A 19,134-nucleotide genomic window follows, 5' to 3' on the forward strand; every position below is an offset into this window, starting at 1 on the left:
CTTGATGGGCTTAAAAAAATGAATCTATTGATTCCGATCTTTCCTCGCCGGGACTCGAACCCGAGTCTCTAGGGTGAAAGCCTAGCGTGATAACCATCTACACTACGAAGAACCGCCCGAGTGGATGACTCGCGGCGATTCAGTTCTTCGTTTTTCAGCAATCTCCGATCGCACGATGTATTCCGTGCGCTAGTAGAGAGGACCCGACGGGGTGATCCGTCGGGGTGTTTGATCGAGGACATGCCTCGATAGTACGACATCGACGGAATCGTGTGCGGGCGAATTCGAGCATGAAGTATACGATTCACTTACGGGTGTGAGATACACACGATGAGGGTATGTTTTTGGGTTCATGAATCGATGAGATACGTTGATTAATATATACGCGACGCCACCACCTGTTGTGGTGTTGGGCACATCGAGGGCGCACACGACGACGCGTCGGAGGGACACCGCGCCGTGTCCTCGGTCGCCGAAAGTCGGTCGATCGCCGAAAGTCGTATGCGCCATGGCGCCGCGGGCGAAGCGTCAGCGTCAGCGCGCCGATCCCGACGTCGAGGCGTCGGGTGACGACGATGATGCGATTCGAGAGACGATGTCGAAATCATCATCATCGTCATCATCGATGACGCCGCCGTCGCAGTGCCCGTACCTGGACTCGATATCGCTCTCGAATCTGGACTTTGACTTTGAGAAGCGGTGCTCGATATCGTTGTCCCCGGTGCACGTCTACGCGTGCCTGACGTGCGGGAAATACTTTGCGGGACGCGGACCGAGGACGCGCGCGTACGAGCACGCGCTCGAGCGCGGACATCACGTGTACATGCACCTGGATCAGGGCACGACGTGGTGCTTGCCGGATGGCTACAGAATCGGTCCGGAGGAGTCCAACGCGACGCTGAAGCGGATTAAGGACGTATTGCGACCGAGGTACGACGAAGAGAGAGTGAGCGAATTGGAAACGGGCGGACCGCAGTGGCGACGCGCGCTCGACGGGACGGATTTCTTGGTCGGCGTCACGGGTTTGAATAATATTTGGCAATCTAACGGGCGGGACGACGGGATGAACGCCGTGGTGCAGGCGCTCGCGCGCGTGGGGCCGTTGCGCAGAGCGCTGTTGTTACGCGAGGAGGACGAGCTGAACGCGCGACGAGGTCATCACCAGACGTCTTTATTCTCCGCCTTGGCCAATCTCATGAAGAAGATGTGGAACGCGAAAAACTTCAAGGGCCACAGCAGCCCGCACGAGTTCTTACAAGCGGTGCGCAAGCAGTCGAAGGAGATGTTCGGAGGCGTCAAAGCGTCAAAGACGGCGGCGACGCGCCCGGACGCGATGCAATTCTTACGTTGGATGTTGAACGAGTTGATTCGTGAGGAGAAGAAAGACATCGCGAAGAACGCATCGTTGTCGGGAGACATCTCCTCCGTCGTCGAGGCGTGCTTTCAGGGTGAAGTCGAAATCGTTCCCGAAGGCGATCCCGACCTCGCCGCCTCGTCGGCGCCTAGAAAGACGTCCAAATTTCTCATGCTCTCCATGGATCTCCCAGCCGCGCCGCTGTTTCAAGACGTGATGGAGAAGAAGATCATTCCTCAAGTTTCGCTCGAGCGGCAGCTCCTGAAAAAATTCGATGGAACAAAGTTTAGGATCACCAAGCTTCCCGAGTACCTCATCGTGACGTACTCGCGATTCACGAAGAATAACTTCTTCGTCGAGAAGAACCCGACAATCGTGACGTTTCCGACGCGCGGATTGAACATTGCCGATCATGTACCGATCGACGACGTGAAGGGTTCGACGACGTACGATCTCATCGCGAACATCGTGCACGACGGAACTCCGGACGAGGGATCGTATCGCTCCATGGTGTACCACGCGTCGGATAAAAATTGGTACGAGACGCAGGATTTACGCGTCTCCGAGGTGCTCCCGCAGCAGGTGAGCCTCACGGAAACGTACGTGCAAATCTACCAGCGACGCGACGGAAAGTGATCAGAAAAAGACTTGGTCGTAGATTTACAAGCACTAGTGTATTCTATCGTCAATCGTACCCGAGCGTCTCCAGCGCCCGCTCGAGCTCAGCCTCGAGGACGGGCGCGTCCGCGACTCGCGCGAGCTCGCTGTTCTCCACCGCCCCGTGATCAGCCGCGCTTCTCAACGAATAAATTACTCGCCACTCTAGCGACCGCGCGTGCACCGGACCGAACGACCTCGAGTCCTCGTGTCGCCCCTTCTTCCCAACCACCTCCCCGTCCGCGTCCGCATCCGCGGTCACCCACGCGTGATCCTTTGGCACCACGTACACGCTCGCGTTCGTCACGTCCACCAACTCATCGCCCTCCAACGCGCTCACTCTTCGCACGAGCGTTCGCGAATCTCCGCTCGGGTGCGCGAACGCGACGACGTCCCCGACGCGCGCGCTTCGAAACGGATGCGCCAATCGACGCGTCAGTAAGTATTCTTTCTCTCCCAGCGACGAACCCGCGCTCTTCCCCCTCGCGTCGTTCGTCGAGCCCAGCGACGGCTTCATGGCGCCACCGCGAAACTCAAAGATCCGCGTCATGGCGTCCTCGCTCGCCGCTCGCACCGCCTCCGCGAGCGGCGTCGCGGGCGTTCTGTGCGTCGCGCTCGAGCTCGCGCGGTTCGTCGACGTCGGGTCGTCCGCGGCGTCGTCCACGGCGTCTTGGGCGGTGACGGAGAGCGGTGACGACGACGATGACGACGACGACGACGACGACGACGACGACGAGACGCTGGACGAACCGACGGCGCGGGAGGACGTGGCGGCGACGAGGGTCGGAAGAAACAGCGTCATGATTCGTTCCCACTGGTAGGAGAGCCTGAGGGCGGAGGGTGCCATGTCGGCGCGCGTGGAGAGGCGGAGAGTGCGGAACGCGCGGAGCGCCGCGACGCGGATGGTTAGTTTCACGACGTTAGACGATGGCGTTACAATTAATTGTCCATCCTAGGTGCGTGACTACGTTCTATGCATCCTTGGTCTTTTGCGATGCGGTCGTCGTGTTGGTTTGCGACGGCTCAGTCGTCGGTCGCGGCGAAGCGTTCGCCGGTTGCGGTTGCTGTTGCTGTTTGCTCTTGGGTGGGATCCACTCCTCGAGTCCGTGCCAAATCCTCGGGGTCGTTGACTGCTTCGGCTCTGTGTTCGGCTTTTGCGGAGTTGCCTTGACCGGTTGCGCCGCCGGCTTTTGCTGCGGCGTCGTGGCCTTGGGCGCTTGAGCCTTCGCCGCCGTCGTCTGCTGTGCCTTCGGTGTTTCAACCGCGGGTTGATTATCGCCCTTGCCCTTTGCCAGTTTCTCGTGCTGCTCCGTCTGAACCACCACCTTGCCCGGAGCGTCGGCACGATTCATCACTCCTGCAACCTTCATCGCGTGGTCTTTGAGTCTGTAGCATCGATCGCCTCGAGGACCCTGTCGTCGCCTCGGGGAGCCGGCGCCATTTTCGATGTCGTCTTGCTCGGGGCGGTTGATAGTTTTCCTGCTCGCGCAGTCCAGCTCGTCGAGGAAATCGAGTGCGTTGCGCAGACCTAGATTGGAGCCCTTGCCGGTGCGGAACCCCTGGCCGGCTATTCTACCGAGAATCTTTGTCTGGTAACCGACGCAACCCCCCTGTGACTTCGCCGTGGGAAACTCACTCGGTCCCTTTTGTAAAATCGCACACAACCCAACCTTGATATCGCTACTCATCACTCGCAACAGCTGGCGGAATCCTGGTTGCCACGTCTTTGGATGCTGATATCGCCAATCGGTGTACTCGCGATACCTGGTCTCGTTTCGCGCTATCAACGCCAATTCGTGAACCAACGAGTCGACGTCTGGATACTGCGTGAGATCAATGAAGGATTTCTTCGACGGCATCAGCTCTCGCATGCTATCCGTGGCGGCGTAAATCGGAATTGATCCTCGTTGAAGCGCCAACCAAATCTTCTCCGTCATGTATCCCTCGCACAGCGGCGCGTTCTCCATGGCGAAGTAGAACATAAGATTGGCCATACTCATCTGATAGTCTAAGTTGTCGATGCCCCGACCTGGAAGCTTGGCCGGCTTCATCGCGTTGTTCGCGCACGAGCCCATCGAAAAGACGGGAAAGCGCTGAGAAATCTCCCAGAGAATGGCGGGTCGCGGCGGAAGGCAGTCGATCGCGATCCAAGCCACCCCAGGAGTTCTCCGACTGTGTGGGATCGTGTACGCTGGAAAACTCTCCGTCATAGAGTTCAGCGTCGGGCCGAATGGCCACCAAAACGCCGAGCGCGTTCTGTCAAAGTACCCAATGTAGTCAAACTTCTTCATCAGGTGGTCCTTCCTCAGCTCGCCCCCGAACGTTCCCGCGGCCTCGTGTGCGAAGTACAGATCGATTTGTCCATCATTCACCTTATCAGGCTTGTTGAACTCGCCGTGCGGACCTTTGTGTGCGCCGCGCCAAAGGTAGGCCGACTGACTGAAGACGCGCACGTCCGCTCGGCGGCTCTCGATCGAATTGTCGCAGTTCCCCGTGACGACGTTCTCAAAGCACGATCCCGGCTCGAAAAGCGCACCGAACCCCTTGGTATACGTCGAATCCCACGCATCTCGAGCGATGTCCACGCACAGCGTGAATCCCGTTTTAGATTTCGTCACCGCCGGCGGGTGCGCGTACTCGGTCACGTTCATTCTCGGATCGTACCCGTGAAACGCGTCCGGAAGGTACGCGTGCCGAACGGGATCCATCGCCGCCGCCACCGCGAGTGGATCGACCCTCCCCTCCGCGTTGTGACTGTACGCCTTGGCCACCGCCGCGATCTTCGGCTTGCCGTTCGCGTTCGCGCTCGGCGCGCCGAGCGCGCTCCGCGCCCCGCCCGCGCCCCCCCCTCGCGCCACCACCGCGCTCACCGCGACGCCCGCGAGGGCGACGACACCGATCACGCCTCGCATCGTCATTCTCCCCCCCGCACCGTCGTCCGCCCGCGCGCATCGCTCGCCCGTCGTCGACGTCGTCGTCGTCCCGTCCCCGCCGAGCTCTTCGTCCGCGTCGCCGTCGCGCGTCACCGTCGCCGACGCGCGCGCCGCATCGCACGCGCGCTCGCGCAGGAGCGGCGCGCGCTCGCGCGTGGGCGTCCACGCGCGCATGGTGAGCGACGCGCCGCGAGGACGTCGTCGCCGTGTGCGGGCGACGCGCCATCGCGCGCATGGTGTTGGCGCGACCGCGCGGTGGTGTACACATCGAATTACAGAAGACTTGTGTACGTATGTGGTTATCGTATTGGAGTTGTACATAGCTCTCAATAATCGCCGACTGCGACGCCTTCGTGTATACATGGTATTTCAGACGCCTTTCGTACGTATGAATACACAGTATTGGAGATGTACATAGATCTAAATAATCGCCGACTGTGACGCCTTCGTGTATACATGGTATTTCAGACGCCTTTCGTACGCATACATACATCGTATTGGAGATGTACATAGATGTAAATAATCGCCGACTGTGACGCCTTCGTGTATACATGGTATTTCAGACGCCTTTCGTACGCATACATACATCGTATTGGAGATGTACATAGATGACAATAATCGCCGACCGTGACGACCATCGCGCGCGACGGGTCGACGCGCGCGCGATGGCGCGACGGACGCGCGACGTCGCGGCCGTGGCCCGATGGTCGCCCGCGCGTCGACGTCTTCCGCGCCTCGCGCGCGCGCGTGGACGGCGACGGGTCGACGCGCGCGTGGACGCGCCGGACGATGACTCGGCCGCGACGTCGCAATTCTTGCGACTGGTGCGAGATGACGAGGATGGGACGTGGGCGTTACAGAGCGCCACCGTGACGCTGCGCCCGCGATTGGGCGCGCGCGCGACCGCGTCGACGTCGGGAAGGGGAAGAGAGCTCAAGGTGTGCGCGCTGGTGCATTACGGGGGAGAGGAGTATTACAGAGGCGTCTCGCGCGACTTCGCGGCGCGCGAACGCGAGGGTGCGGCGACGCTGGTGGAGTTGATCACGTCGAGGGCGAATTTGATCGATGGAAGCGTGGATGGGCGTGGGGTTAAATTGTTCAGGTTGGGGACGGAGTTGGGGCCGACGGCGGAGGCGAAGGCGCTGGCGGCGGCGCACGGATTATCGGCGCAGTTGGACGTCTTGGACGCGCGAGAGAACGGATGGTTCATCGCAGACGTCACGCGAGAGGAATTGATCGCGCTTCGCGAGGAGGCGGGAGAGCTCGCCGGGGGTGGCGGGAAGGCGAAGACGGCGGTGGCGACGCTGCCGCCGGCGCTGGAGGCGATGGCGGTGACGGCGTTTGGACGCTCAGGCGCGAGAGATCCCGCGAGGTTGTTCACGCGATTGAGCTGTTGGCTCGTGCCGTGTCCCGAGGCTCACTTGCTGTTGCTCGATTGGGTATGGGCCGGCGGACGGCCGTCCAACGTCTTGGGCGCCATGGTGGACTGTTGCGCGAACGGCGATTTGCTCTCGGCGCGCAGGTTAGCATTCGCGCAGATGATCGTCAGCGCGCAGGCGCGCGGACCCGCCGGCGGTGGGTCGGATGAACCAGTTCTCGTCGCTCGACGAAACGATGTCGCGATCGACGGGGTGAGGAAAGCGTTCAACGCCCCCGAAATCGATCGCGTCAACCTCTTGTACGGAGGTTTGCACGCGCCCGGATTAGTCAAATGCGCCCGCGATAAGTTAGACATGGACGTCGTCGACGTCGAGTGGCGAGACGCCTGGAGAGTTCGCCCGCCAGCGAACGCATCGCCCCTTCGTTACGCCATCATCCCGCTTCTTCTCGGGATAGACGGCACGGATTGGGCGCAGACGCTCCACGACGCCGTCGTCCTCGGCCCGCGCGCCGGCGTCCTCTCCGTCTTCCTCTACATCGTCCGCCACGGCGCGCTGTACTACGCCCTCGGTAAGTGGCTCCTCGAGTGGAACCGCCAATTATTCGACGCCGACGTCGGGCCTTCGCCCGCTAGCGTCGATAGGACCGCGTAGCTCTTTGATCCATCATCGGAACGACGCACCTCAGCCAACGCCCACGCCCGCGCCCCGCACACCATGACTCCACCGCCCTCGCTACCTCGAAACCTGGACCTCGAGCGTGACGTCATCACCGCCCTCAAGCGCGACGGTGCCCTCGACGCGTTGCGCGCGAAGACGATCGAACAGATCGCGAACGACGAACGGATGAAGACGTTCACCGAGTTCGCCGTCAGAGGTTCTTCAACTTTACGAAGCGAACGCGCGAGAGCGGCGTCGAGGAACGAGCTCATCGAGGCGCTCTATCGCGAGTGCGAGGGAAGCGTTTTGGAGGAGGCGCGGACGCGGACGTGGGAGGCGTTGACGACGACGGCGGAGGGCGTCGGGAGAGAGGCGTACGAGCGGGCGTTCGAGCGAGCGGCAAAGGAGCGCGAGCGCGGAGGATCGTAGTCAAGGTTTTCGAAGGCGATTGGTGTGTAATGTACAACAGATTAGATGTGAACGAATGATCGCGCGTCTGTTCACCCCGGGGCGGTTCGTCGGAGGCGAGCGCTGGCGATGAGGAGGACGACGGCGACGCCGCCGGCGATTGCGGCGAGCGCGGCGAAGAATGCGCTCGGAGTGGAGAACTCGGGGTAGGTGGAGCCCAAGATGCCGCTGAAGTAGTTCCCGAAGAAGGACGAACCGAACCACAGACCGATGAGGGCGCTGAGTAAGCCGTGCGGGGCGATTTTAGACACGTACGAGAGGGCAACCGGCAAGGAGAAGAGCTCTCCAAGGGTGAGAAGCATCTGGGTCAGGACGATCCAGAGTACGCTCACTCGCATTGGTGAGGCATGGGAATCGATCGGAAGGGCGCCAAACATGAGAACCACGAACGACATCGCAAGAAGAGCGCACCCGATGGCGAATTTCGTCATCTGATGCGGCTCAGCGTCTCGTCGAGCCTGCCAATCCCACAGACGTGTCACCGCCGGCGTGAATACGAGCACGAAGAGTGGGTTCAATGCAGCGACAAACTCGGTCGGTAAGCCGTGCAGATCGACGTGCTCGTCGGAAAAGAGCATCATCGTGCTCCCTTGTTGCTCGTACACTACCGAGAACCCGACACCCGCGGCGCAGACGGCGCCGACGGCGAGCATGGCGCTCGGGTTTCTTTGCGCCACCCGCGACATCTCTCTGAGCTTGGCGCCAAATCCGTCGGGAGATTCTTCGTCAGACGCCTCGTCATCGTCGAGCGTCGCACCGCCAAACTCCTCGTCATCGTTATTTCGATCGACGCTACGCTCCCTATCCTTGATCACCGTTGCCTCTTTCACTAGCTTTCGATTCGACGCGTAAATTACGAGCGCGCAACACATGCCTACCGCCGCGCTCGCAAACGCGGCTTCGTATCCGAAGTACACCCGCACCGTTCCCGCGATCAAGGGCGAGAAGAACCCCCCCACGTTGATGCAAAAGTAAAAGATACTGAATCCCGCGTCCCTACGAGGATCGCTCGCGTCGTACAGCGCGCTCAACTGCGTCGACATTGAAGGCTTGAACGCTCCGTTGCCCACACACACGGCTAACATGCCGAGTAAAAACGCCCACTCCGTCGCCATCCCCGCGTACCCAACCGCCATAACCGTTGCACCGATCACCGCGCTCCTGTGCGCTCCTAGCATCGCGTCACTGATCACGCCACCGAACACCGGCATGAGATAACTCGCCGCCGCAAACGTCCCGTACAACCGTGCGCTCGCGCTCGTCGCCGCCGCGTCTCGCACCCGCAAACCCCCGACGTCGTTCGCATCCACGTGAACCCCGAAGTCGTACCCCGTACACGCTTTCGCCAACGTTCGCGCTCCCCAAACGCGCTCGACGTCAAAATTCGGATCCCGCAAGCGCGCGTGCGCGTACGTCGCCAACAGCGCCCGCGCGGCGTAGTACCCGAACCGCTCCCACGCCTCCGTCGCCCCCAGCGGCACCAACGCCAGGGGCTGACCGAAGAACTCCCTCTTACCCATCGCGTTCGCCCTCGACGCGCTCGCGGGACCGCCCAGGAGCGGCGCGGCGTCGTCCAGAACGCGCTCGCTCTCTTCGTTCGCGATGCGTTCGTTCTCCTCGCGCGCCCGCACGCGCGCGTCGTCGCCGTCGCGATTCGCCTCCATCGCACCCATCGACGTTCGTTCGACGTCTTCGACGTCGCGCACACGTCTTCGTCGACGTGTGCGGCGACGATTGGCGCGACAGGTTGGCACGATGTTCAAAATTCGCTCGACTTCCGTCGTCACACGCGCGCGCGATGGCGTCTCGACGCGTCTCGCTCGCGCAGACGGCGCGCGCGAGTTCACCGCGCCGAGCGATCGCGTCGAGACGGGTTCGCGAGGCGAACGTGCGACGCGCGCGCGCGCGGAGCGTCAAAGACAGCGAGGCCGATGCGACGGTCTCGAGCGTCGAGCGCGATGACTCGCTCCTCGCGAACGCCGAGCGGGCGGTGAACGAGCGATTGATCGCGAGCGCGGTGGCGGTGATCGATTATCTCTACGCCGGACGATCGTACGCGCGGTTTCACGCGCTGGAGACGGTGGCGCGCGTCCCGTACTTTAGCTTCATGTCGGTCCTGCACCTGTACGAGACCTTCGGGTGGTGGCGACGGGCGGATTACCTGAAGGTGCACTTCGCGGAGACGATGAATGAGTATCATCACCTGTTGATCATGGAATCCTTGGGCGGGGCGGAGCTTTGGCGAGATCGGTTCTTCGCCCAACACGTGGCGGTGGCGTATTACTGGATTTGCGTCGCGCAGTACTTGGTGTCGCCTCGGTGGGCGTATAATTTACTCGAGCAGGTGGAGAGTCACGCGTACGCGACGTACGATAAGTTTCTTGAGGCAAACGAGGAGGTTTTGAAGAAGACACCGGCACCGCGGGTGGCGGTGGCGTATTACACCAAGGGCGACTTGTACCTGTTCGACGAGTTCCAAACCGGGGAGAAAGGGGCGCGGAGACCGAAGATCGATAACCTGTACGACGTCTTCGTGAATGTGCGAAACGATGAGGCCGAACACATGAAGACGATGGAGTTCTGTCAGCGCCCTGGAAACGGATTGCGATCGCCGTCGAGCAAACAGGCGTTGTTCGCGATGAGCGGCGAATGCGGCGATGAGGTGTGCGAGACCGAGATCGAGGAAGATCTCGCAGGTCGCTCGTGTGAGGGTCTGGTAGACTGTGTCGTGAACTTCGGCACGGGCTCAGTGAGCACGTACGATCCCAACGATGCGAGCGCGTCGGCGCGATGAGATGCTCAACAGACATTTCTTTTACAGCTTTTTGTACAACGGCTACCAGCTCGCCCAAAACATGATAATACAGCACGCATGGATAATCAAACGTCACCGTCGTCGAACGAGCATCGATATGTCGACCTCAATTGCGTCCGTTTCGCACGCGCCCTTACCGATGCTCACGCGCTCGCCACCGGGCACGTCGATCGACGTCTCGTCCACGCGCCAACCGCTCGGCGGCTCCGAGCCTTCTGGACCAACGCACGTGATGTCGTAGCCGATCTTGCCACCCTCTCGCGTTCGCGCGCGTGATATCTCGTCGTCAAGCGCCACGACGAATCTCGCCGCTAAGGTCCCGAGCGCGTCTCTAGCGCTCGCCGCCGCCGCCGCCGCCGCGCTCTCGCCGCCGTCCCGCTCCGTCTTCACCCTAAACGAGAAATCTATCGCCGTCTCCACCGCGCCATCGCGATCGAGCGCGAGCGTCACCACGTGCGGCTTCCCTCCCGACGCCCTGTCTCTCAAGGAATCGAACAGACCGCCGATCCAATCATCAAACTCTTCTCTCCTGCGCGCCGGGACGTCCCTGAGGCGCGCGCCGAGAAAGTTCACGCGCGAGCCGTCGTCGACGAAGCGGTTATGTGCGACCAAAGTGTGATGACATAGGGCTCGGATAAAATCGAGCACCACCTCGGCGGCGGGATCGAGCCGGACCATGCGCGAGAGGGTGAGGCGACGACGAGTGGAGAATGTCGCTTTGTCTTTACAGGGGTAAAAGTGCGTGACGTGACGTCGATCCATCTCGTCCTAAGAGCCGCTCTCGAGCACGGTGGCGTCGTCCAGTCGCCATTCATTCGCGACGCGCGTTCGATCGGCGTGCTGCGGCAAGACCATCGGTCCCGCGACCTCTCGCGCCTTTTCCGCGCCGAAGAGCCGCTCGACGAGCGCGAGCGCGAACTCGATCGCCGTCCCGGGTCCTCGACTCGTGATCACGTCCCCATCGATCACGACTCGACCCTCCGCGCTCGCATCGCTCGGAAGATCCTTCACGAACGCCGGGTGCGCGGTGCAGGCGCGTCCATCTAAGAACCCGCGCGGGGCCAAGACGACGCCCGGAGACGCGCACATCGCCGCCACCGTTTTCTGTCGCTCCAACTGTCGCTCAAGAGCTCGCGTGAGCACCGCACATTTCGCCAAATTCGTCGCCCCCGGCATTCCACCCGGCAAAGCGATCATATCGAACGTCTCCGTCTCCGCCACGTCCCCCAGGCGCGCGTCCGCCGCGATGCGCACGCCTCTCGAGCACTCCACCCACGTCTCCGTCTCCGCCGCCTCTCCCACGCTCGCGATCGTCACCCGCGCCCCCGCGCGTCTTAAGACGTCCACGATGATCACCGTCTCCATCTCCTCGACCCCTGTCGCGATCGGGACCAGGACCGAGGGCGCGCTCGCCCGCGTCCGAGTGCGTCCGCGCGGGCTTTCACTCATTCCGCCCCGCGTCGCCCGCGTTCCCGCGCGCGCGACGCGGGCGAGGGCGGACGCGGGCGCGGACGTCGGCGCGCGCGTCATTCACGGCGTCGTCGCCGTCTCGGCGTCGCGCGCGCGCGATTCCCGCGACGCCCGCGGGATCGAGGGCGATCGACGACGTACACAGATATAATAATCACACAGTACGATCTCTTCATACCAATACACTGAGGGAGTATAACCCATGTACGTGACAACACGCGCACCCGCGCGGGGTCGAGGGCGATCGACGCGTGCCGCGTCCATCGGCGAGTCATGACTCCTCGCCGACCCCCTCGCCCGCCACCGCGTCGCCCGATCGCGCGCGCGCGTCGACGTCGCGACACATCGTCGAGGTGCGTCGCGCGCCCACGCGCGCGCGCGCGCGAGACGACGCGCGCGACGACGCGTCGTCCCGCGCGCGCGACGACGCGCGCGCGGTGACGACGACGACGCGATGGACCACGATGCGACGGTCGATCGCGTTTAAACAATCACATCTGACCGTAGATCGCATCGCGCGCAGGACGAACGCGCGCACCGATGGCGAAGTATTACGGTGACATCGCGAAGACGGCGAAGGGTGCGAGCGATGACGCGATCGATGCGCGCGCGTCGGGGACGGTGAAGGGATGGGGGATCGGACGGGGGGACGCCGGGTCGGACGCGGGCGCGGACGCGCGCGGCGTAGGGGTGGGTGAAGACGCGTGACTGACGGACGCGCGGGGGTGATTCGTAGATTTGCTCTCGGGTGGATTCAATTATGATCATAAGTTTGCCTTTGACACGAAGGCGGCTGGAACGGTGCGCGCGACGACGTGATCGCGCGACGGGGCGCGCGCGCGGAGCGCGAGGGACAGGGCCTTGGCTGGACGACGACGCGACGGCGACGACGGTGATGGACGCGAGTGGTGCTCGAGTGATTTATTTCGATCGCGCGCGAGATGACGCGACGCGCGATGCGCGACGCGAGACGTCGTGAGAAGGCGGACGCTGACGAGTGGGGTTGATCTTTCGATTTTCACAGGGCGTGTCGGGCTCCGTCACGCAAAAGGGTGAGGCGGTGAGCGGGGACATCAAGGTGAACGCGACGGTCGCCGATCAAGTTCTTGACATCGAATTGAACCAAGATGCCAAGGCGAAGGTGACCGCGACGTTTCCGTCCGTCGTCCCCAACGGGAAGCTCTCCGTGGGCGGCACGGTGCAGGACCTCGAGAGCTTCAAGCTCTCCACCTCGGTTCTCGCCGGTCCGTTCGGAATCAAGGCTGACGTCATCAACTACGCCGCGCCGAAGTGCGAGGCGAGCGTGTGTTACGCCCTCGGCAGTGGCGTCGCAGTCGGCGCCACGACCACGTTGAAGGCGGCTTCCCCGCTGGCGTACACCATCGCCGCGCAATCCAAGCAAGGCGACATCACGTACGCGCTCACCGCGGCGGATCAGCTTAAGACGTTCAAGATCAGCGCGGTGGCTGGGTTAGACAACAAGCAAACTGTCGGTGCCGAGGTGACGGTGAAGAAGACAGCGACGGCGTCTATCGGCTACTCCAAGAAGATGGACAGCCACTCCTTGAAGGCGGTCGTCTCCAACCCGGTGGCGCCCGAGTTCGCGCCGACTCTCTCCATCCAGGCGTGCCTCGGCAACTTGATTCCGAAGACCAACGCCACGCTCTGCGCGCAAGTTGACAAGACGGTGCGTGATTCTTTTCTGTTTTTCGGTTTATGAGCGCGATTTATTTTTTTCCCGGCGCCTTTTGTCAAACAATCGCCGCACTTGCCGTGTACGGATGGTTGCCGCGGGTTGCCAAAATCAACAATGCTCGAAGATGGTGCCCGCGGTTCCACCGTGCGCGGCGCGCCATAAATAGTATTGACATACTTTTCGCGCAAATCGAGCGTCGCGACTGACGTTTTCACTCCGTTTCAAACGCCGCAGATGAAGTACAAGTACGGCGTCCAGTTTTCGACGAAGCTCTGAGCTGTCGCGCAACCGACTCTCAAATCTTCTCGAGAGTCGTCCGTCGGCGCAGATGCGTCGAGACGACTTCTCACGTAGACAACACTAGCACGCCGGAATCGATCGTCGCGCGCTCGCGCGGTGACTTTTTAACATCAGTACTATTATCAGTCATGATGATACGCCGCGGCGTCGAGACCCATCACGTCCTCCCTACGCACCTCCTCTTCAACTTCCGGGGCACCCACGGCCGCGTCGACATCATCGGAATCATCGTCCCCGATCACGTGGATGAAAATGAATTCGTCCCCCGTCGCCCGCCGGGTTCGAGCAACACCATCGTCTCGCGCTTCAGACCTCGCCGCGCGCTGACGGACGCGCGATGGGCGTCCCTCCCGGGCACGGTAACCGACAGTTCGTCGATGACGCGCAGGTGCGCGCGGACGACGACGCGCGGACGGCGCGCGACGAGCGACGCGCGTGGACGATCGCGTGGACGATCGCGCTGGATTCCGAGACGCTGAGCACACGCACGTCTCTCGCGGACGTTTTCAGGTCGAGAGAGACGGAAACGGGCGACGCGGGGACGGATGATGACTTTGATCGTCGACGACGGCGAGGAGCGACGATGGAAACCGACGTCGGGAGCGAATGAGTGGTGAATTCTTGAGACTGACAAAGACGACGTCTTTTGATTACGCGCGCAGATCGCCGAGGAGCAACGCGAGCTCGATACGAAGCTGCGATCGTCGTCGACCAAGGATAAACTAGATGCGTTGAAGAAGCTGATCGCGCTGATGGCGATGGGACGAGACGTGAGCGTGTTCTTCCCGTCGGTGGTGGTGAACATCGTGAGCGAGTCGTTCGAGGTGAAAGTGTTGGTGTACATGTTCCTCGTGCGCACCGCGGATCAAAAGCCCGAGGAGGCGCTTTTGTCCATTAACTCGTTTCAGAAGGATTTGGCGCATCCGAACCCGCGAGTGCGGGCGTTGGCGTTGCGAGTGATGTCAAGCATTCGCATTCAAGTGATCGTGCCAGTGGTCATCTTAGCTGCGCGAAAGTGCGCGGTCGATCCGAGCCCGTACGTTCGTAAGGCAGCCGCGCACGCCGTGCCGAAGATTTATAGGATGGACAACGGACGTCAGGAGGAGTTGATCGAGATCATCGAGACGATGCTGCGCGATAGCACGCCCTTCGTCCTCTCCTCCGCGGTGATGGCCTTCACCGAGGTGTGCCCGAGTAGGATCGATTTGCTGCACAGACATTACCGCAAGATTTGCCGCATGCTGGTAGATATGGATGAGTGGGGACAGATTTTGCTGTGCGAAGTTCTCCTGAGGTACGCGCGCTCGCAGTTTTTGGCGCCCGACACGCATGCGCGTGAGCTGGGTGCCGTCTCGGGCAAGCACGGTGAGAAGAAACTTGAACTCGCCCTTCCTTCTACAGAACCGTGGTACAATGAGGAAAGTAATGCGGGTATTCAATCCATTGTTGCCAGCAGTGCGGCTTTCTACTCAGATTCAGACGAAGAAGAAGACAGCGACGAGGACAGTGACAGCGACGAGGACAAGGCGAAGAAGGAGAAAAAGCCTGGCGGTGCTACGGCAGAGAGCCGAGGTCCGGGCTGGTTGGACGAAGATCACCGATTGTTGCTGCGCTGCACGCGTCCGATGTTGCAATCGCAAAATTCCGGGGTCGTCATGGCCGTCGCCGCTCTGCATTTCTACTTGAGCCCAGCGGCGGACTTGCCGAAGGTTGTGCGTGCGTTGGTTTTTGCAGCGCACAGTAAGCCCGAGTCGCAGCACATCGTCGTCAAGAATATTTGCACCATGGTTGCCACGCAACCACTGTTGTTTCAGTCGCACTTCAACGCGTTCTTCATCACTCCGAAGGACCCGTTGGACGTCAGAGCGCTCAAGCTTGAAATTCTCACGCACATCGTCACGAGTGACAACGCATCGCTGCTCTTGCGAGAGTTACAGGCGTATTTGCGCTCGTCCAACTACGAGTTTGTGGCGCTAACGATCAGAGCAATCGGCCGCTGTGCAGCTATCATGCCACAAATCGCGTCGGTGTGCATCCGATCGTTGCTTGAGCTGTCGCTCCATCCGAGCCCCAAGGTAGCATCGGAGGCCGTCGTGGTCATTCGAGCGCTGGTGCAGCAAAACCCGAAGGAACACATCGTCGTAGTCATGCGTTTGATGCGGCGACTAGATCAACTCATGGCACCCGAAGCGAGATCAGCGGTTATTTGGCTCGCCGGTGGAGAGATCTTCGATGGGAACGAGGAGAATATCAAGGCTTCGGACAAGGAGCTTCGCGAAAAGTTTTTTGAGCTCGCCACGCAGATGATGCGGCGAGTCGTCAAGGGCTTCGCGGACGAACACGAGATGACGAGACAGCAAATCGTCAACACGTGCTGCAAGATGTACGTCCAGGACCCGTTGAGGATGTCCACCTCGCTGAAGTATGTGTTTGCTCTTGGAGCTTCGGATCCGTCGGTCGACATGCGCGATCGCATTCGCGTTTTCCGCGCGCTGTTCCCGGTTGATGGTACGCCGAGCTCGGTCAAGCAACATGGTGATGCGATCATACTGTGCGAGAAGCCCGAGCCGAAGCTTCCTTCGCCCGCGATGCAGACCTGCGAGCACGCACTTGGTTCTCTGTCGCACTTCCTCGAGCACGTGGCCCCTGGATACACACCCCTGGTGAAACACCCGAGCGTGCAACCGCCGACGAACGTTCGCGAGCAGTATTTCTCCGGACCTTCGGGCAGAGACGGGGATTCATCCGCCCTGGCGTTGCGCAACGGAAAGTCCAATGGTCTGGGAACGGGTGGATTTTACAGTTCTAGCGACGACAGCAGCGATAGCGACAGCGAGTCCAGCAGTTACACGGGGAGCGATGACTCGGACAACGACTCGGATGAATCGGATGACGACTCAGACAATGACTCGGGTGAATCAGACGACGACTCGGACGACTCGGACGACTCGGACGATTCGGATTAGACGCGAGAGCGAAAGCGAAAACATTTGTAAAATTAACAAGTCACGGCGATCTGACAGAGCCATCTACACGTCTTCATCCACGTAAGTCCGACCGGACGCTCGAGCGTTTACAAGCCAGCGCTCTTTCTCCTCCGGATCCTCGATCGCGTTGAACATGAAGATTGATTTGTCACCGACGTCGTCTGCGACTGGTTGAGTAAACTTCCTAGCCGCGAAAATTAAGAGCAAGACACCGACGCCCGTCGCACTCAAACTCTGAAACTCCTCCGGCGCCCCGAACAGATGCGACAGACACATCAACGGCACACCAAAAAATAACGCCCCCGCCTCGGGCTTCCCGTAGCACATCCCTTCCTTGAACGCCAACCCCGTGAGCGCGGCGAACATCCAACCCACGGCGAGCATCGAGCTCGGATGCTCGAGCACGTACGCCGGCGCCGACTCCCCGCTCGTCCCCGCGATCAGCGCGCTCGCGCCGTACCCGACCCCCCACATCAACCGCATCGCACTTCTAATCTCCGAGACGTACATGTGAATCAACCAGAGACTCAATCCTAATCCGCCGCCGCCGACGAACCACGCGACGTTCGCCGCCGCGTCTCCCGACGCGCCCCGTCCGCTCCCCACCGCGCTCGCGACGAGCCCCACCGCGCACGCGACGACGCCAAGTCTGTACCCAAACACCTCCGCACGGTCGCGCGCGTCGATGACGTAATCGCAGTACGTCCCGTGCTTTATTCTTTCATCCACGGATTCTTTCCAGCGCTTCGTCCAGAACGGCTCGGCCGGGGCGAACGGCGAGCGAAACAGCGGCGGGGACGATCGTCCGATGATTTCGTCCGAAGCGGACGCGCGCGCGCGCGCTCGGACGCGGACTGGAATCGGGCGCGCGAGAGTCGACATTGGCGATCGTACACGTCGAGGTGTGATGATACATGGGTGGGCGACGTCGACGCGGCGGAGACGGGCGAATCGAGCGGCGCGGTGGTACGCGTGGATGATCGCGCGCACCGGTGGTGCGGGCACGCGTTCGACGTACGCTCGGGAGATTGGACGCAGCGCCCGTCTCAAGTTGAATCGAAGAGGACTCCGTGTACGCGCGCGCGAGCGTCGCAGATGACGCCGGCGGCGCTCTTCGCCTCCGCGTCGTCCTCCAAGCGAGCATCGAGCGCGGCGAACGCGACGCGCTGAGACTCGGTGAGTTTGAAACTGTCGTCATCGTCGGATGCGTTCTTTGCGCGCTTGTGCGGGCGACGATCCTCCAATCCGGAAGTTTTGACGAGCAGGTCGTCCGCGCGTTGCCGCGCGGCGAGCGCGTACGTGTCCAACGTACGCCGACGCAAAAATCGCCAAATCTTCAGCTGGTGAAGTACGTATGCCGACAGTGGCTTTGTATCGGCGTCCGTCGACGGTTCGTCTTCTTTGCGCTCCAGCTGAAGCGTCGACAAGTACTCCGCTAACGCTCGAAGTGATTTGACTTCGACGCGCAGACGCGCGGCGTCATCGGCGCGTGACGCGAACGCATCGGTGTAATCTTCATCGCCAGCGCCGTTGGCATCTTCGTTATCAGCGTCATCAATATCGCCGTACATGAGAGCGTTCGCCTCATCCGCGTCGTCGGCTTCGCCACCTTCGAGGCCGAAAACGTCCTCGTCGCGATCCCAGACGGCGTCGTCGCGTTCCGCCGGCGCGTCTTGGTCGGCGCAAATCTGAGCGAACGAAATATCGCTCTGAATGAAGTACACTCGAGCGATGTCAAGGAGTTCGGCGAAAGGCGCGTACATGTAGTCCACCGTTTTTGCCATTCTCAGCTCGACGACTTCACCATCCGCGTGTTCTACCGTTTTTGCCATTCTCAGCTCGACGACTTCACCATCCGCGTGTTCCTCGTCGCTTTCGCGCACGAAACGTCTGAAATCGCTCTTATCGACGCGAAACACGTCGTTGCTCGATCCATCCGGCTCAACGTTCGATTCGACGCAAAACCCATATCGCGAGAACAGCGACGTGTTGTCCTTTGCGCCGTACGAGATGCGCATGAAATCGCCCTCTTTGAAATCTTTCAGCGCCGTCACCGTGACCAATCCCTCACCGTCCTCGCCGTTCGTGACCTCGTACGCGACCTCGCGCGGGCGTCTGTGATTGGCGAAATCTAATACGGGCGCCATGAAGACCCCGACGAAGTCCGTGCGCTCGCACAGGTCTCGCCACGGATCTTCCGACATCGCGTTAGGGGCGTGGAACGCGCGCGTCATCACGCACGCGTGCGCCCACCGAAACGCATCCTCCGATATCCCGTCGCTCGCACCATCTTCGAATTCGCTCCGAAAGTCAACCTTCGAGACGACGTGACGATGCGTGCACACGAGTCGCCGCTCCATCGTTCGCCGTTCGCGCGCGAGCGCGACGACGTCCGCGTCGCGCCCCGTCGTCGCC

The 19,134-nt window shown here is 61.3% G+C and overlaps 13 protein-coding genes across 13 annotated transcripts; 6 read left to right on the forward strand and 7 right to left on the reverse strand.

Moving 5' to 3' along the window:
• Positions 1-508: 508 nt before the first annotated feature.
• Positions 509-1,990, forward strand: OT_ostta11g01450 (Ubiquitin carboxyl-terminal hydrolases family 2; the record flags this gene model as incomplete). The annotated part of the gene is made up of 1 exon (XM_003081910.2): positions 509-1,990. One exon carries the CDS (start codon positions 509-511, stop codon positions 1,988-1,990), a length of 1,482 nt encoding a protein of 493 aa, XP_003081958.2.
• Positions 1,991-2,039: 49 nt separating this feature from the next.
• Positions 2,040-2,858, reverse strand: OT_ostta11g01455 (Peptidase S26A, signal peptidase I; the record flags this gene model as incomplete). Its single annotated transcript, XM_003081911.1, has 1 exon — positions 2,040-2,858. One exon carries the CDS (start codon positions 2,856-2,858, stop codon positions 2,040-2,042), a length of 819 nt encoding a protein of 272 aa, XP_003081959.1.
• A 124-nt stretch (positions 2,859-2,982) lies between these two features.
• OT_ostta11g01460 (Peptidase S24/S26A/S26B/S26C) lies at positions 2,983-5,118 on the reverse strand (the record flags this gene model as incomplete). Its single annotated transcript, XM_022982997.1, has 1 exon — positions 2,983-5,118. One exon carries the CDS (start codon positions 5,116-5,118, stop codon positions 2,983-2,985), a length of 2,136 nt encoding a protein of 711 aa, XP_022839937.1.
• Positions 5,119-5,609: 491 nt separating this feature from the next.
• On the forward strand, positions 5,610-6,977 carry OT_ostta11g01470 (unnamed product; the record flags this gene model as incomplete). Its single annotated transcript, XM_003081913.2, has 1 exon — positions 5,610-6,977. One exon carries the CDS (start codon positions 5,610-5,612, stop codon positions 6,975-6,977), a length of 1,368 nt encoding a protein of 455 aa, XP_003081961.2.
• A 63-nt stretch (positions 6,978-7,040) lies between these two features.
• Positions 7,041-7,412, forward strand: OT_ostta11g01480 (unnamed product; the record flags this gene model as incomplete). Its single annotated transcript, XM_003081914.1, has 1 exon — positions 7,041-7,412. The coding sequence occupies one exon, from the start codon at positions 7,041-7,043 to the stop codon at positions 7,410-7,412; it is 372 nt and encodes a 123-aa protein (XP_003081962.1).
• Positions 7,413-7,483: 71 nt separating this feature from the next.
• OT_ostta11g01490 (Major facilitator superfamily domain, general substrate transporter) lies at positions 7,484-9,115 on the reverse strand (the record flags this gene model as incomplete). The annotated part of the gene is made up of 1 exon (XM_003081915.1): positions 7,484-9,115. One exon carries the CDS (start codon positions 9,113-9,115, stop codon positions 7,484-7,486), a length of 1,632 nt encoding a protein of 543 aa, XP_003081963.1.
• A 134-nt stretch (positions 9,116-9,249) lies between these two features.
• On the forward strand, positions 9,250-10,245 carry OT_ostta11g01500 (Alternative oxidase; the record flags this gene model as incomplete). Its single annotated transcript, XM_003081916.3, has 1 exon — positions 9,250-10,245. The coding sequence occupies one exon, from the start codon at positions 9,250-9,252 to the stop codon at positions 10,243-10,245; it is 996 nt and encodes a 331-aa protein (XP_003081964.3).
• A 93-nt stretch (positions 10,246-10,338) lies between these two features.
• Positions 10,339-11,028, reverse strand: OT_ostta11g01510 (unnamed product; the record flags this gene model as incomplete). The annotated part of the gene is made up of 1 exon (XM_022982998.1): positions 10,339-11,028. The coding sequence occupies one exon, from the start codon at positions 11,026-11,028 to the stop codon at positions 10,339-10,341; it is 690 nt and encodes a 229-aa protein (XP_022839938.1).
• A 6-nt stretch (positions 11,029-11,034) lies between these two features.
• Positions 11,035-11,715, reverse strand: OT_ostta11g01520 (ThiJ/PfpI; the record flags this gene model as incomplete). Its single annotated transcript, XM_022982999.1, has 1 exon — positions 11,035-11,715. One exon carries the CDS (start codon positions 11,713-11,715, stop codon positions 11,035-11,037), a length of 681 nt encoding a protein of 226 aa, XP_022839939.1.
• Positions 11,716-12,276: 561 nt separating this feature from the next.
• Positions 12,277-13,708, forward strand: OT_ostta11g01530 (Eukaryotic porin/Tom40; the record flags this gene model as incomplete). Its single annotated transcript, XM_022983000.1, has 4 exons — positions 12,277-12,316; positions 12,473-12,537; positions 12,761-13,423; positions 13,667-13,708. The coding sequence occupies 4 exons, from the start codon at positions 12,277-12,279 to the stop codon at positions 13,706-13,708; spliced, it is 810 nt and encodes a 269-aa protein (XP_022839940.1).
• A 361-nt stretch (positions 13,709-14,069) lies between these two features.
• Positions 14,070-16,698, forward strand: OT_ostta11g01540 (Clathrin/coatomer adaptor,adaptin-like,N-terminal; the record flags this gene model as incomplete). The annotated part of the gene is made up of 2 exons (XM_003081921.1): positions 14,070-14,120; positions 14,395-16,698. The coding sequence occupies 2 exons, from the start codon at positions 14,070-14,072 to the stop codon at positions 16,696-16,698; spliced, it is 2,355 nt and encodes a 784-aa protein (XP_003081969.1).
• A 63-nt stretch (positions 16,699-16,761) lies between these two features.
• Positions 16,762-17,601, reverse strand: OT_ostta11g01550 (Protein of unknown function DUF2301; the record flags this gene model as incomplete). The annotated part of the gene is made up of 1 exon (XM_003081922.1): positions 16,762-17,601. The coding sequence occupies one exon, from the start codon at positions 17,599-17,601 to the stop codon at positions 16,762-16,764; it is 840 nt and encodes a 279-aa protein (XP_003081970.1).
• Positions 17,602-17,765: 164 nt separating this feature from the next.
• OT_ostta11g01560 (unnamed product) lies at positions 17,766-19,079 on the reverse strand (the record flags this gene model as incomplete). Its single annotated transcript, XM_003081923.2, has 1 exon — positions 17,766-19,079. The coding sequence occupies one exon, from the start codon at positions 19,077-19,079 to the stop codon at positions 17,766-17,768; it is 1,314 nt and encodes a 437-aa protein (XP_003081971.2).
• Between the last annotated feature and the right edge of the window lie 55 nt (positions 19,080-19,134).

Source organism: Ostreococcus tauri (genome assembly GCF_000214015.3).
Source record: "Ostreococcus tauri WGS project CAID00000000 data, contig chromosome 11, whole genome shotgun sequence".
In the NCBI taxonomy this organism is placed as follows: Eukaryota; Viridiplantae; Chlorophyta; class Mamiellophyceae; order Mamiellales; family Bathycoccaceae; genus Ostreococcus; species Ostreococcus tauri.